This window comes from Sminthopsis crassicaudata, chromosome 1, assembly GCF_048593235.1.
Source record: "Sminthopsis crassicaudata isolate SCR6 chromosome 1, ASM4859323v1, whole genome shotgun sequence".
Taxonomy (NCBI): domain Eukaryota; kingdom Metazoa; phylum Chordata; class Mammalia; order Dasyuromorphia; family Dasyuridae; genus Sminthopsis; species Sminthopsis crassicaudata.
Window position 1 is genome coordinate 623,277,529 of NC_133617.1, and position 17,473 is coordinate 623,295,001.

Genomic DNA, 17,473 nt, shown 5'->3' on the forward strand with positions numbered 1-17,473 from the left:
AAATGTCTTATGTATGTTTTTATTATTGTTAGTTTATTTTCCAGGTGTAATAATAACTTCCTTGAAGTATAAAGTCATTAACAGACTTTTACAATACTAAGAATTATGGAGAATTTTAAGTTGTTTTATTTTTTTCCAATAATTCTAAATAATTTTTCAAAATGGCTGAATATATGGTGGTCTGATCAGTTGTTTAGTGTTTCCTCAGTTGTTAGTGTTTCCCCATCAAAACAACCTTGATTTTAGTTTGTTTATACTTTTCTGTTTACATGTCTTTCTTTTCTTCTTTCCCTGCTCTTATCCCTATGAGATTTTGTAGTAATGAATGTGTTCCTCGTTTCTCGTAACAAGGAATTCACCTCCATTTCCAAAGGCACAGACCTCTGGGAAGGTTTGCTGCTACTGCTGTGATTAAGTCTTTCTTAAAGGAATTCATATGAAATGGAGGTAGTTATGAATCCATCTCTTAAGAGTTGTTGTGGGTTTTTAATAACTAACTTTATATATCTATATCCTTTTCTTTATTGCTTAGTTAAAATTTTTCAAGAAAATGTAAAAATTAGTTTATCATTACAAAGCATTTCCAAACCAACATTTCCAGGGGGAAAATAAAGGTGACTCATATGAGCAAACAACTGTTCTTTGGTTAAGTTTTAATGACATATTCTACAGCTTTTAGTTTTTAACAGTTCTTTGTAATCATTCATATTTTATGGAACTGGTAAGGAATTTAAATTAAATAATTACTGTAGAGAATTAACACGGAATTACAATCTTTTCTATTCTAGGCAGAAGCCGGCTGGTTTTGCCAGAGGTGCAGAAAGATAAACCACTCAAAGAGTTCACTTTCTTTCCTTATTCCATCTTTGCTACAATTTACATTCTCAGAAGATGGTAAGAAGCTATTAGTCATAGAAGTTATAGCTCTCCTTAGAAGAGTAATGTTTTATTGGCAAATCCTCATCCTTGTATGAAAAAGTATTATTTTACTTTGTTTTTGCTAACGTGGCTGCTAGTGTTGTGGAAATTCTTTATACAGAGATATTGTAGATATTGTTAGGGACACAAAAGCTATATAGACAGGCCAGAAGAAATTGCCAAAAGAATTAATTACATACTAATCTATGTAAATTACTTGAGCATACAAGTAAAAAAATGAATTCATAACACGTATTATCTGGAAAGATTTTTTTTTAAGGAGAAAATTGGTTTAGAACTGAGCTTTTTATGAAATATGAAATACCTTCACATTAAGTAAATGAAATTCACCTCTGTGTAGTATATGACTATATTTATGGAAATTTTCAACTGTTTTCATGGATAAGAAAGGGATTAAAAAAAGATAAAAATACAAGTCATCTAAAGCTCTATATACACAGTACCTTATGTTTATGTGCGGCTTGAATTTTTTTCCAAAACATTTTCTGTCTATTATTTCATCAGCTTATACCTCACAAAAACCTACCTTGGCATAGTTCTCCTTTATATAGCTTGGAATCTTTTCTATACAGTATTGGGAAGAAGGCTCCAAGGTATAGAGGTTTGGTATAGCAAAGTTGACTTGTTTAAATGGTTTGTGCTCAACTCTGGTATGTGTTTTTTCCTCTGCAAATTTAGATCCCATTTTACAGATTGCAATTGACAATTCCAGGAATATCTTATACACTCGCTCAGAAAAAGGTGTGATACAGGTAACTAAAAATATCTAACATTTAAGAGAAAATAAAAGAAAAATTTTCCTTTCTCCTTAAGTAGAAATGACTGGATCCTTAACAGGATATTGGCGAATTTCTAGAGTCATTTGTTCTTTAAAAAGATATTTCCAAATTATTTCTTAGAATTCCTTTAATGTAGATACCAACTTTGTCCTTCCTTTTTCCATCCTTACATGAAAAATAAATAAGCTTAATAATATATGTGTGTGTGTATGTGCACGCATGCACATTGATTGGTATGCCTTTTTTTTTTTCCTTTGGAGGAGGAAATTATTTGAGCATAATTATTTAATTACAGGTTTATGATTTGGGCCAAGATGGAAAAGGACTAAGCAGAGTTGCTTCTGTTTCACAGAATGCTATTGTTTGTGCTGCTGGAAATATTGCAAGGTAATTGAAAAAAAGTAATATTAAGTACTTCAGTTCCAAGTATATCTTCATGTCCTATTAATTTATCAAGATTAATAAATGAGATTGAGTAATGTCTCTCTAATTTAAAAAATTCATGAATTACAATTGGATTACACTTCCATTTCTGAAAGAATGTTGGCTACATATTCCAGCTCTTAAAAGAATTTGCTAAGATGGAGTCTCTCCCCTAACATAAAAGAGATTTAAGCAATTCCATGAAAAAAGTCAAGTTTTTATTTACTTTTCAATCAGTAATAAAGATTGTAATACAAATAATGAGTCTTGACCGTGGCAGTACACAGAGGTATGTTTTATGAATTTGCTTCTTGTTCTTTCCTAATGTTATTGTATAATTTGTTGTTCTTATGGAAGGTAATCTCTTTATTGTGATATGTTTTCTTTTGTTCTTGTTCTCTCAGGAGAGATTTTAATAGTGACATTATTAGGTCACAGGATTTTATCTACTTTTGTAGCTTTTCCCATATTGCTTCCTAAAAAGATTCTACTTGTTTGCAATTCTATCAGTAGTGAATGAGTATAGCTTTTTCTTTTTAGCAACCCCACCACCATTGCATTTTTATTGTATTTAATTATTTTTGCCAGTTTGATGCATGAGTTTTTCTTAATGTTGTGTTCATTTTCATCTCTCTGATAATGAGATTAAACACTCAGTTTTTTCAAAATTTTTATGAACGGAGCAGCTAGGTGGCACAGTGGATAGAGCACCAGCCTTGAATTCAGGAGTACCCGAGTTCAAATCTGGTCTCAGACACTTAACACTTCGTAGCTATGTGATCCTGGGCAAGTCACTTAACCCCAGCCTCAGAAATAAAATAAATAAAAAAACAAACAAACAAATAAATAAATAAATAAAATCTATAAAATTTTTATGAAGAATTTATGCTTTCTTTTTCAAAAATTCTCTCATTTTATTTGACTTTTTTGCTATGAAATAGGAATTAATTGCTCATATTCAACTACCTTTTATTTCAAGTTCTTTATATATGGTCTTTATTTGTCATAAATATTTTTCCCATACATTTTTCCTATAATTGCCATAAGTACTTTTCCCTGTGGTTTTTTCCATTTCTCAATGCATATTTTTCTTATTATTTTACTTTTTAAAAATTGTTACATTTTTATATAAAGAACACTTCTAGAGAATCAATATGGTGTAGTGGATAGAGCTCTACCTTTGGAATCAGGGTAAAAAGATCTTTCTTCTTCAATTCATACTTCTGACCCATTGTCTATATAACTCTAAGCGAGTAATTTGTTGCTCAGTACTCTACACAGAGGAGAAGGTTTTTGCAGAACAGATGCTACCAGAACATCATTAATACAAAAAGTTTCCCCAGGAATTCCCTACACCCAAGAAACCATAGGTCTGCTACAAAAAAATAAGCATTTCAATTTTGTTTCTAATAATTCTGTTAGTTTAATACCAAAAAAAATGATCTCCCCTCCCTAATTGAGATAAATGCATTAATCTATTTTTTTCCATCTTTTGAAAACAAATTTTAGTTTGAAATTATGATCAGACTGGGATTCATGAAAGTATATTATTCACTATATATTATGTATAATGTTGACCTAAACCATTTTCCCCCTAAATTATTAAGCAGTTTTCTCATATAAATTTGTTTAGTAATAGCTTTTTTTTTTTTTTTTTTTTTTTCTTTTTTCCTGATACTGGGGTTAAATGACTTGCCCAGGGTCACACAGCTAGGAAGTGTTAAGTGTCTGAGACCAGATTTAAACTCGAGTTCTCCTGAATTCAAGGCTGGTGCTCTATCCACTGTGCCACCTAGCTGCCCCCAGTAATAGCTTTTTTTAAAAAAAAAATTCTATGAGTTTATCAGCTGCTTATTATTTGTATGTGACTAGATGTCTGTTATTTCATAATCTCTTCCTTTAATGCTTTTTTGTTGTTGTTTACTAGATGGTTTTGATAACAATAACTTTATAGTATGTCTCAAAGTCTTTAAGTGCAGGAACACCTTTTTCAACTTTTTCCCCCCCCCTCAATTCAGTATGTACTTTGATATACTACTTAATTTTTTAAATATAAATTTCATTTTAACTCTATGAAAAAACCTTTGTGTGTGTTTTGATTAGGATTCATTAAATATTTAAGTTAATTGACCAAACTCCTAAGGAATTGATATTCTTTTATTTATTTAGATCTTTCATTATTTTCTTCAAACTAAGTTTTAATATAGATAGATAGATAGATATTTATCTATCTATCTCTCTCTCTCTCTCTCTCTCTCTATATATATATATATATACACACACACTACTATAGCTTCTAATGTATTTTATCATTAAGTTTAGCATTCCCACAGCAAGTTAAAAGTTAAAAGGTGGAAAAAAATCTGCCTTGTCAGAGTTCCTGTTCTAAATTATACTAATTTTTTATATATATGAGAATTTGGTGTGGGTGGGGGGAGAATAAGTATTGTTTACATTTGATATTTTTTAGATGTACTATTAATTAAATTCAACTTTTTTCTCCCCCACTTAATTTCTCATCCCACTAGTTATCCATAAGATAATCAGATATATAGATTATGTGTGTATTTTGGTTTAACTCTGAAGTAAGCATTAATTTTTGTTACTACCTATAGGGTTTCTTTTTTCATGAAATTTTCTTGGTCTTTTCTCTTTAAATAACAATGTGAATGCCATTTGTGAATTAGTTTTATATCCTAATACCTTGCTTTTTTGGTTGAGACAATATATTTTCTAGTTATGCCATTAAGTCATTTACAGATAATGGTAATTTCACCTTTTCATTTCCAGTGCTAATTCTTAGTGTCTTTTTCCCTGTTTTGCTGCAATTGCTAGAATTTTTAATACGATGTTAAATAACAGTGATATAAGTGAACATCCTTTTGTACCCCTTTCTAGTGGGAATATTTCAAATATTTCCTTATTTACTTTGTTAGCACTTGAGTTTTTAAGAAGTTAATCTGAAGTTTGGTTGGGATATGTTCAGCTATGTTAAAACTTGTATGGTAAAAAATCTTCCCTATTATAATTTACTGCACATTTACTGACACCATGAAATATTTTTAAAATTTAGATGTTTTTCTATTGTTTTTAGGACCATAGATCGTTCTGTTTTTAAGCCAATTGTCCAAATAGCAGTGATTGAAAATTCAGAATCCATAGACTGTCAGTTACTGGCAATCACACATGCAGGTATGTTTCAGTCATCAGATGAAAAAATAAGACTTTTATTTTCTACTTCTGTCATGCATCATTGTATAACATTAAACCACCATTCCTGCTAGAGTTAGAAGAAACCTTTAGTCTAAACTCTCCATAAAGATAAACAAAACTAAAAAAAAGTCACAAAGCATATATATTCTTTCAAATAGAACTTTCTTTTTCAAGATCGATTTTGATTAGATGAAAACCAGCCAATTGACAGAATTATTAAATGATTACTTTGTGCCATGCATTGGGTTAGGACTGAAAATATAAAGACAAAAACAAAACTGCTTTCCTGGCACTTCTATCAGAGAAGATAATGCTTATGTTTAAAAAGATTTACAAAATCAATACATAGAATAAAAAGCACTTGTTCGAGGTACAAATGCATAAAGATATAGGTAGCTATAAAGACCTTATTCTGGGAGTTTGGGGTCAAGTATTGGAAACTAGAGGTTCTAAAGAAGAGTCTAGGGAGGCTGAGAACTTGAAAAGATTAAGTAAATTTTTTAAGATTTTGTAATTCATTAGTAGCAAGGACAGAGTTAAAAGCTGGATTATCCAATCCTGTCATGATTTTAGGATCTCTACAATTAATCTTGAGTTGAATAATTGCTTCACTACTCATTAAAAATACAAAAAAGTGTTTTGTTTTGTTTTTTATTGTGATAGCTACAGTTTATTGAACTTTATTTATTGAACAGTTTATTGAATTTATTTTTATTCCTGTGGGACAATTCAGGTGAATTTAAAAACTATATGTGTGTAGTAAAGTTCTTCATTTCTAAGTAAAACTTTTGGTGATGAATGTGTATCACTAGAAGGTATTTTATTTCCTTAATTATCAGTGACCAGTTTTTTTATTTTCCCATGTGTCTAGGTGTGAGATTATATTTCAGCACATGCCCATTTAGACAGCCATTTGCAAGGCCCAGTACATTGATACTAGTACATGTCCGCTTACCTCCTGGATTCTCAGCTTCTTCAACTGTGGAAAAACCATCAAAGGTTCATAGAGCCCTCTATAGCAAAGGTAAGTGCTAGAATATATTTTTGTTTTATCTTTTCATAATATAGATTCCAAGATAGAATCAAATCTTAATTAGAATTATTTCAGTTGCCCTACAGTATGCACGCTCATACCATTGTTTGATATTGCAGTCAGTTTAATACTTTCTTGAGAAAAATTCATAGTGGCACTTTTCTTTTTCTTTTCTTTTTTTTTTTTCCTGAGGCAATTGGGGTTAAGAGACTTGCCTAGGGTCACACAGCTAGGAAGTAATTTCTGAGGCCAGATTTGAACTCAGGTTCTCCTGACTTCAGGGCTGGTGCTCTATCCATTGCAGCGGCACTTTTCTATTTTACATTTTATTACTTGATGATGTAAATTATCTAAAATCATTCTAAAAATTCAATTTTTTAACTATTGGAAATGGAAGTTTTGTTTTATTAAGTCACACCACGAATTTTGATCAAATTACTTATGCCTATTTGTTGTCAGTTCAATAGTTTATTATACTGTTTAAAAGTTTTACAAAGATTTAACATTTCTCTAGTAACTTCCTTTAAAATTAAATAATGAAAAAATCAAAATCTCTCACTTTGAATTTATACTACAAATAAACTTTTTTTAAACATGAAATATTTTGTGAATAAATTGCATTTGCATTGTTTTGCATACTATCAATCAGCTTTCAATTTTTTTCTGTTAATATATGATAGACTTTCTTAATGATATATGTGTAAATTATTTGCTTTCAGAGATATCAGTGGAATCATCCACTAATACCAACAGTATTAAGCCACCAACAGTAAAATCAGCTAAGGAGGAAAGGGGGTTCAGTACAGAGAAGTTCTTGATTAAGCATGTGTCTTTGACTGTTTTCCAAAGCCAAATAGAAAGTTAAAATTTTTTGTTTATCTATTTTTAAAACCATTTGTTCTTTTATACACAGGAAATGTAGAATTTAATGTGTACTTTCAGTTTGTGTTTTTCCAGTTTTAGGATTTACTCTAACACTTTATGTAATATTGAATATTGAACAATAAAAAGTAGTAACTATTCTTTTAAATACATTTTTTCCTTTAAGACAATCTGAATTAAATTTGAACTAATTATTATTTGTTTGAATTTTACATTGATTAATTGTAGAAAAATGAATTTTAAATTAATTAATTTTTAGAATTAACAAATAACACTGGTTGCCCATATCATTTGGCTTAGTGTATATAGTTGTATTTATATCACTTGTATGCATTTTAGGTATTCTACTGATGGCAGCCTCAGAAAATGAAGATAATGACATTTTGTGGTGTGTCAACCATGACACCTTTCCATTCCAAAAGCCAATGATGGAAACCCAGGTAAATCATCCTGAGTACTCTAGAAGATTACAACTGAAATTTAAATGCAAGCATTTAAAATGTAAATATATTACTGTAAGGAAAAGGGAAAATTGTATTTTAGTTTGTGGTGGCATTGTTGTTGTTTTGCTTCTAATTATCTGGTAATATATTGTATTAGAAAGTTAAATGAAATTGAACAATGTTCATTTACTCTCACAGTTCTTTGCAAATCATTATCAATGTTGTAGTTGCAGTGAATTTTATATAAATTGAGTTTTTAAAAATTTCATATGATATTCATGAAGCTAGGTCAAATATCCTGCATTTAATCCCAGATTTCTTCCTAGAAATACTTTTGTTTCATAGTAAATTTTCTTTTTTTATCTATGGACTCACTATTTTGTGGTCAGTCTTTCTTTCGTGAGACAATTTCTGTGGTTTAAATTGTTTTGGGATTACCTAAAACATCTTGCCTCATTTTGGCATAGATTAAATTATGTAATTATTCTGGGCCTTAGTTTCCTCATAAGTGGCATTAGGGTTTCATACTAGAAGATCTTTGGTGTCCTCTTGCATTTCCTAAATATAAGGTCCCATTGATCATTAAGATTTAGTTAAGCATTATGAAGCAAGAAAATTTGGTTGGGGCAAAGCTATGAAAAACTTAAAGCTAAAAAGAAAGTATATTTGATCTTGTCAAACAGGGAACCTCTGAAGTTGATTGAGCAGAGAAGTTATATGATCAGATCTGCACTTAAGGAAAATAATTTTAGCAATTGTATGGAGAATAGCTTATAGTAAAGTGGAACCTTATAGTACTTACAGTAGTCTGGGGAAATAGTGATAAGGGCCCAATCTAAGATAGAAACTTTAGAAATAGAAATATTATTTTATTAATATTTCTTGGAGGAGAAAGAAGAAATGGAAAAATTTATTATGAACAAGAACTTTTTAGTGATAATTCAGAAATAGTAATTTGCATATAAGTCAAATAGAGATATTAAGTCTCCATAGCCATTTGAATCGATCATTATCTAGAAGGAGAGTATACTTTGTATTAAGAAGAATGTATATAGTATGAACCAATTGTGAGCATATCATAAGTCATGTCATAAAATGTAAGTGATTTTTGAAATTCCAAAAATACTACTGCCTTTGCCTTTTTGACCATAAGAAATATGATTGACTTGGGGAAAACACTGAAAATTGTTAAAATAGGGAATTGAGTAATGTCTAAAGTGTGTTTAAGGTTATCATATTTATTAAATTATCTTTCTGTTCATAGAATAAAAAAGTGGTTTTCTTAAAAGCTCTTGCCATTTAGTGACTTCTGAAAATTATTATTTTTTTAAATAAATAGATGACAACACGTGTTGATGGTCATTCTTGGGCTCTCTCTGCAATAGATGAGTTGAAAATTGATAAGATAATAACTCCTTTAAATAAGGATCATATTCCAATAACAGATTCGCCAGTTGTTGTACAGCAACACATGTTACCCCCAAAGAAATTTGTCCTGCTTTCTGCTCAGGTAAGTGTATACATTTCATATTAAAAGAAAGTTAAAATCAACTGGATGATTTCAGAAAGGCTTTGAGAGATTTGCATGAATTGCTGCTATGTGAAATGAGCATAGGAGATGGAGATCTAGGAGATCATTATACATGGCAACAGCAAAATTATATGATGGTCAACTCTGATAGAGGTGGCTTTTTTCAACAATGAGATGATTCCAGCCAGTTCCAATGGTCTTATGATGGGGAGAGCCATCTGCATTCAGGGAGAGTACTGTGGGGATTGAATGTGGATCACAATATAGCATTTTTACTCTTTTTGTTGTTGTTTGCATTTAGTTTTTTTCTCACTTTTTTCCTTTTTGATCTGATTGTGTGTGTGTGTGCGCGCACACATGCTTGTGCAACATAATTTTGGAAATATGTATAGAAGAATTGCACATGTTTTTGGATTGCTTGTCATCTAGGGAAAGGGGGAGGGAAGAGGGAGAGAAAAAATTTAGAACACAAGGTTTTACAAGGGTGAATGTTAAATTATGCATATATTTTGAAAACTTTAATAATAAAAAGAAAAGGTAAAGGAAAAAAATAGTTAAATATCTCTGTGAAACAATAGACTTTAATAGATTGTCATTTAGCATAATACCATTATTTTGGCTTGATAATCATTATTTTCCCTAGTAAAATCTTAGTCAAGTATTATGATTTTTATTTAACTTAATGGAATTATAATTTATATGAGATCAAATAATCTTGTAACATGGATCTTTGAAGAATAATAATTTTCTGAAATATGCTTTGTCATTCAGTATTTTGAAATATAATATCTCAAACCATATGGACTCTATTTCTAAGAGCAACTAGACAAAAAATAATCAGTATTATCATTAGCATATCATTAGCAATGTTTTCTTTTGAAATATATGGCTCTATAGATCAAGTACTATGTTTGATGTTGCAATATTAATAACTTCTCTGGGAATGTTGGAGAATTTTGTTTTGTTTTTTATAATGGCATGAGTTCTGTATCATTTGCATCTTTGTTTTGGTGGTGGTGCATTATTTGATTCATTGCTTATTACTCTGTAATTGTAATATTTGCATTCATTAGTTTCTTCATTTTTTTTTTTTTTTTTCCTTAGGGGAGCCTTATGTTTCACAAACTTAGACCTGTGGATCAATTGAGGCATCTCCTTGTTAGTAATTTGGGGGGAGATGGAGAAGATATTGAAAGATTCTTCAAATTGCATCAGGTGAATATTTGTAACTCCATATATCTTGTCCATTATAGGAGAGGGTCTAAATTTTTCATATAATCCAAGTAGCTAATAAGTACTTATTTACTTGGTGTTTATTAGATATATGCCTTGAAATTTTAGCTTAAATAATAAGTTTAAGAGACCTGTTTGGTTTAAACTTCTCTTGTTAAAAAAATGAAGCATCTTGTGATGTTGAATAATAACAAAAATAACCTGCTTCATACCTTGATCTTTATATAATTTGTTTTATTTCTTTTGTATCTCTAATTTTGTCTTTCTGTACTGATATTTGGGAACAGAATTGTATATTAGGCTCCTTATTGTAATCTGTTCTGATTTTGTTTGTGGATGGACTTACTGAATATACTTTAACCCGTATTATAGCAGACTAGGGTCCTATTGTTATTTTAAATAGATACAACTTTTTCATTAATTTGATTTTTTTTAAAAATAAAACACATAATGTACTTTTCCCTACCACTGGAGGAAAAAATAACCCACAATGAGAAAGCTACCAATTGCTTTTAAAAGTTATATAAGGTTATAATTCAGAATAAGCCAAAACAGCTCTTAAAGTTAAATACTAGGGAGGTCCTCATGCCACAATACAATATTCCTTTCTGAGTTGGATGTTAAGTGGGAGATGTTCTTAAATGAAGGAAGTTGGATTAAACTAGGGAATAAACTAGAACTATTAATAAACTTAGAAGTTTATACTGTAATGTTATGTGATATGTTTTTAAATAGGCAGTTTTATCAGATTATTTTTTAGCACAAAGGGATTAAAATGTTTAATATTTTAATATTTGCAAAATTTATGGATGTTAGTATTTCCTTTAGGAGGACCAGGCTTGTGCAACTTGCCTTATCCTGGCTTGCTCCACTTCTGCCTGTGATAGAGAGGTATCTGCTTGGGCAACTCGTGCATTTTTCAGGTATATAGATAAATGTTTGTTTCATCTGTACTATATTGTTTCAACTGTATTTCTGAATCCTGGAATTGTAACTTTTAATATTAAAATATTTTTGGAAAAAGACCTAATTTCAAATTGAATGTCAATCAGTAAACATTGTAAAAGAGATTTGTGCCATTCACCTCCCTTAGAGATGGTAAGAGGATAAGAGAACAAAATTGCCCCTGATCAGAGACCTTTGAAGTTAAACAAATCACATTAATGTTACTCCTATGAAAATAATAAATGGTAATGTGCACCTCATTTCTAACATCTTCTATCCTAAACCTCAAGTACCACTACGTGTTTCATCCTACTCTTTTTCTACCTCTCCATTTTCTCCCTCTTATTTCTTAATGTTCTGGTGACATTTTGTGAATTTAGTTTGTTAAATCTGTTACAAATTACAGGTTCCATTAGGACAAATAACTTCATAGACTTTAAAACCAAAGGATTCACAATGATGGACAGAAGCAACTACACCCAGAGAAAGAACACTGGGAATTGAATGTAAATTGTTAGCACTACTGTCTATCTACCCAGGTTACTTATACCTTCGGAATCCAATACTTAAAGTGCAACAAAAAAATTGGATTTACACACATATTGTTTCTAGGTTATACTGTAACACATGTAAAATGTATGGGATTGCCTGTCATCTAGGGGAGGAAGTAGAGGGAGGGAGGGGAAAATTTGGAGAAATGAATACAAGGGATAATGTTATAAAAAAAAATTACTCATGCATATATACTGTCAAAAAAATTTATAATTATAAAAATTAAAAAAAAAAAGATTTCACAGGTTAAAAAAAAAACCAACAAAACCAAAGGATTCAGTTTAAAACCAGATATTTCCATTTATCACTGGAATGACAATGAGCAACTTATTTGACTTCTCTGGAAGTTTCCTCATTTGTATTTGAAGGGGGCTAGATTGAGTAATGCTATTCCTATCCTAATTCCTATTACTTTTATTTTTCTGATTAATCTTGAGATTAAACCCCCAATAAAATGTTTAAAAAGAATTAAATTGATTCTGCTTGATTTCTGAGAACACTGACTATAAATTACAAAGAAATGGAGTTTACTTCAGAAAGAGGGAGAGAGAGAAAGTGTGCGTTTGTATATGTGTGAAACAATTAGATCCAAAACTTAATGGGCTGCTTTTGAAATTGGAACAATAGCAATTTTTTTCTCTCTACCCTAAAGTCATCATTTGGACACGTTAACTTTTCAGTCATTATATTGGGGATTCATGCTTCAAGTAGAAGTTGAAATAATGACTTCCCTTTCAGTTCTTAAACTTCTACTATTTTATATAATTTACACTGTGGTAAGCAAATTTTAGTGACAGTGAAGGACTTTGAATATTTCAGAAAAATTATTCTTTCCTATAGTTGTTTTCTCTAAAGATATCATTTTTAGAAAGATTACATTATGATTTTAGAAATAAAAAAGCAAAAGACAGCCTTCTGTAGAAATTATGCTATTTTGAATAAAAGTCTGTAATGAGCATATAGTTGATGAAGTTTTAAGAAGTACATTTCAGTATAGTACTTTTGCCTCTTAAATATTTTGAATCTAACATGGCTTCTAAACTGCATATATATTCAATGAAATAATTCAGGATTTGTGTATTAAAACAGGTATGGTGGAGAAGCACAGATGCGATTTCCATCAGCTCTTCCCCCTCCAAGTAATGTCGGACCCATCTTGGGGTCTCCTGTTTATCCTAGTGAGTATGAAATATTGGAATAAAACTATTTCAATTTTTGTTTGATTTTGGTAAAATTTGTAACTTTTTCCATAGTGTTTTTTAAACATTGAAAACACAATTCTGTCTTTTTTTTTTTTTTGGCTAAGTCAGTTGGGGTTAATTGCCTTGCCCAGGGTCACACAGTTAGGAAGTTAAGTGTCTGAGACCAGATTTGAACTCAGGTTCTCTTGGCTTCAGGTCTGGTGCTCTATCCACTGTGCCACCTAGATGGCAGACTGAGACAATAATTGAAAAAAACAAGCAATAATTGAAGCAATTCTGTCTCAATTGCTTGTTTTTTACAAAAGAATATTCATATCTGTTGTCACCTTGTATTGTAAAGTTCATAAGATATTGGCATCATTCCCAAAAATATGGTTCCCTGACAACTAAAACTTTGCATTAGTATTCCAGAAAAGTGAGAATTCTGAGAAAGCTGTATAATGTTTGTGAATTATTTTTGTCTAGATTCCATGGGGAGCATTCAGCTTCCCTGGGCTTAGTCCTTCTTGTCACTAAGGATATGCTACTCATAGGCCCTTTGGGCTTGAGGAGTACTTTATCCTTTATAGAATCTATTTGAAAAGATTTTTATGTTCCTTTACAAATATGTTCTGATTTTTAATTTTAGGTTCCCCTATGCCTGTCAGTAGTCCATATCCTAATCCATCCTTTTTAGGAACACCATCTTCAGGTATTTTACTTTGTCTTGTTAAGACTTAAAATCAAGCTGAAATCTAAAAATTCTTTGGTTAATATTTTACTTTTTTTTTTTGTTGTTCCTCATAAGCATTAGCAGTGAAAGTTATCTTTCTTTAGATTCTTATTACTGTAATTTAATTTTCATATATTCAGGAAATGATTTAAACATACTAGTTGGCAAAAGGGACATCACAGCTGTCATTACCACAGGGTAATGGTGGGGATCAATTTGACAGAATGTCTTTGGTGCTATTTGTGGCAAATCACTAATTTGGGTGCTAGGGTGAACAAATTTTGAAATGGCTCTTAATTAATCATGTTCCAGGCTGAAAGAAAAATGAAGACATTGTCAGTTTTTCTTTATCTGAACCTAGCATTCTTCTCATAACAGTTGGACTTGAGTTAGTTATTAAGGGAAACCAAAGCAAATGTCTACTTAATTGTATCATGAACACGAGGGAAAACATTTATCATTAAAAAGATTTTTGTGTATCCTAGGTGTACATTCTCCTGCCATGTCAACACCAATGTATGCTACTGGAAGCCAAGTGTCTCAGTCTACTACAAATGTTGGTTGTATGACTGGGCCAGAGATGGTATATTCTGGCAAACACAATGGTATCTGCATTTACTTCTCTCGAATTATGGGGTAAGTTACTTAAGGAAAATACATTATTTGAATTAACAATATGATTGTTTTCTTCATTATAACACTTTTTCCCCCCCATTCTTTAAATTGATAATAAATTGTATTTTAACAAAATAGAGAAAATAAAATCCTTGGAAACAATTAAGTAAAACAAAAAAAGAGAGGGAGGGCAGGCATTGTAAAGGATTTTATACATGCCTTGCTCCTTTGGGTTTTTTAAAACAATATTCAAATAAAGGGAGGCTTTCCACTATGAAGTATCACCAGTTTCTATTCTATGTTTTTAAAGTACTTACTGATAAATATTTTTACATTTTCTGTAAATATCCATCTCCTCTCCCGTACTCAGCAAGTCATCCTTTATAAGAGAGAACAAGAAAATATGAAAAACAAGTTAACCCCGCCAATTAATATGTCAACTAAATTCTTTTTTTTTTTTTAATTAATTTTATAATTAAATATTATAATTTTTGGACAGTACATTTGCATGGGTAATTTTTTTTTTTTTTACAACATTATCCCTTGTATTCATTTTTCCAAAATTTCCCCTCCCTCCTTCTACTCCCTCCCCTAAATGACAAGCAATCCCATACATATTAAGTGTTCAACTAAATTCTTTATCTTTTGCAATATTATACACCCACAGTGTGCAAAAAAGAATGAGAGGTGCATTATCTCAACTTTTTTCCAGGGCCAGGTTTGATTATTATAATTACACTTTTATTTCATTTTAAAAGTTGTTTACATTGTTGTAGTTATGTGCTTTTCCTGATTTTGCTTATTACCTCTACCTACATCAACTTAAGTAACTGCTTCTCTGACAACTTTACATATTTTGTCAGAATGTCTTCAAGAGTGTCTTTTAGCAGACACTTATGTAAAATGTAATGTACATTATTTTCTCTCAACAAGTTTAATAGATGAAGTAAGTTTGACTTTTGGGGATGATATGTCAAGTGTAAAAGCAGCTGATTTCTTTACCATTGTGAGCTAGATGAAGGTCATTAACGATAATGTAGATTTTTTTTTATTGAGTCAATGCAATAGTTATATTATATTTTATTATATACATTTATAATTATTATATTATATTATATTTTAATTAATATTCTCCTGTTTCAGAAATATTTGGGATGCAAGTTTAGTTGTGGAGAGAGTATTCAAGAGTGGCAGCAGAGAAATTATTGCAGTAAGTGTGGAGTGCTCACTTAGTGTTTTTGCTTTATATTTGTTTTTCTTAATGTTTTCATTTATATAGTTTATTGATTCTTCCTTTTTAAATATTACTGTTGCATTATGGGGACTCCTAATAATTATCTAAATCCTCCAAAATAATAAATATAATCAAAAAACCAAATTGATACACTAGCTATATCTGAACATGTATTAAAAGGCTTTTAAATAAGAAACATTTTTGCATGTTTGTACCTCACGATTTATCTCATACAATTTCATTAATACAATTTAAATGCAAAAGTTTTATTTTTTTAGAGAAGATGTAAATTTTATTTGTATATACATATATGCATATGTATGTGTATATGTATATATCTTCTAGTTATATTGAGTTGGTCGCCTTTCAAATATTCTATTTTATCCACTGCTAAAAATTATAGAATTAGAGTTGTCTTGTTTACTTTTGCCCTCCATCAGATTAGAATCAGAGTCTTAGAGATCTTACAGGTCACCAGGGCCAAAATCTTTATTTTATAGATGATGACACACAGCTGAAGTGACCTGGAAATCTCTTTGTGTATCCCAGCACTTAGCACAGGCCCTGACACATAGTAGGTGCTTAATACATGTTTATTGGTTGACTTACAAATAGAAACCCAAAACATTTCTTTTTTGCTTGTCTTTTTTTTTTTTTTTTTTTTTTTTTAACACAAAAGTTATCTGTCATCTTTTCAGCTCTGATGCTGTTTTATTTCCTTATTTGTTTACCTACTAACCCCTTTGTTCTAGTATCAGTAATAATTGGTGGGTAGCTTCTTTGTTGTTTTTGAAAATCTTGCTTCTCACAGTGAATTCATCAAGTTATTTTTATTCAATACTGAATATTCCAGTTACTACATATTTTATTTTGTAATATAAAAGTTTTTAGTTTTTAAAAATGTTCCTCTTATTTGTAGATTGAAAGTAGTGTACCGTCTCAGCTACTAGAATCAGTGCTACAGGAACTAAAAGGTTTGCAAGAATTTCTGGACAGAAATTCACAGTTTGCAGGAGGACCCATAGGGAACCCACAGTAAGAACAAAACTTGTCTCTTTTTAAAATATATTTTTTTAAATTTTAAATTGTTTTGCATTTTTACATAAACAGTTTAAATAAAATAATTTTTTCACCATTTAATATGAAATCTTGGCCCATACTTCATCCAAATATTAGTGAAGAATATTCCTTCATTTATTCACTTTGATTTCTGCTAAAATTGTTGTGCAATCTTCATGTTACCTTAGGTATATCTTTTGAATTTTGATTCATACCCAAAAAGATGACATGTTTTATTATTTTTCTCTTGGTTTCTCCTAATTTCTTTTTCTTGAAAATATTAAAGGTAACATATAACTCTGATAACTTACTCTTTTACCACCATTCTTTTTATCAAATCTTTGGAACTTCAAGGGTGAAGGAAAAATTAATCTAAGTAAAATGAAATTTTCTCATTTATTTCAGCTGCCTAACTTTTTTATTCATATTTCAGTACTACCACTGCCAGAGTGCAACAGAGACTAATTGGATTCATGCGTCCTGAAAATGGAAGTTCTCAACAAATGCAGCAGGAATTACAGAGGAAGTTCCATGGTATATTATTATTCTTACAAAATTAATTGTGCATATTTCTAGTCTCTGTTCGTCAGATTTGCCAATTGACAAATATTTCCTGCTTCATACAAAGTTTTGTACTTACTTGATTTTGAGAGAAACAAAGATAAACAGGATCTCTGA

The 17,473-nt window shown here is 30.4% G+C and overlaps 1 protein-coding gene across 2 annotated transcripts in view; it reads left to right on the forward strand.

Moving 5' to 3' along the window:
- Positions 1-17,473, forward strand: part of NUP155 (nucleoporin 155) — a 45,796-nt gene that overhangs the window by 11,889 nt on the left and 16,434 nt on the right. For both annotated transcript variants that reach the window (XM_074282630.1, XM_074282631.1), the window contains exons 7-21: positions 789-894; positions 1,618-1,691; positions 2,014-2,105; positions 5,236-5,333; positions 6,226-6,378; positions 7,609-7,709; positions 9,052-9,222; positions 10,348-10,458; positions 11,305-11,399; positions 13,063-13,151; positions 13,804-13,866; positions 14,373-14,523; positions 15,646-15,712; positions 16,656-16,771; positions 17,229-17,329. In XM_074282630.1, the coding sequence (XP_074138731.1) occupies positions 789-894; positions 1,618-1,691; positions 2,014-2,105; positions 5,236-5,333; positions 6,226-6,378; positions 7,609-7,709; positions 9,052-9,222; positions 10,348-10,458; positions 11,305-11,399; positions 13,063-13,151; positions 13,804-13,866; positions 14,373-14,523; positions 15,646-15,712; positions 16,656-16,771; positions 17,229-17,329 (1,588 nt within the window). The remainder of the gene's footprint in view (positions 1-788; positions 895-1,617; positions 1,692-2,013; positions 2,106-5,235; positions 5,334-6,225; positions 6,379-7,608; positions 7,710-9,051; positions 9,223-10,347; positions 10,459-11,304; positions 11,400-13,062; positions 13,152-13,803; positions 13,867-14,372; positions 14,524-15,645; positions 15,713-16,655; positions 16,772-17,228; positions 17,330-17,473) is intronic.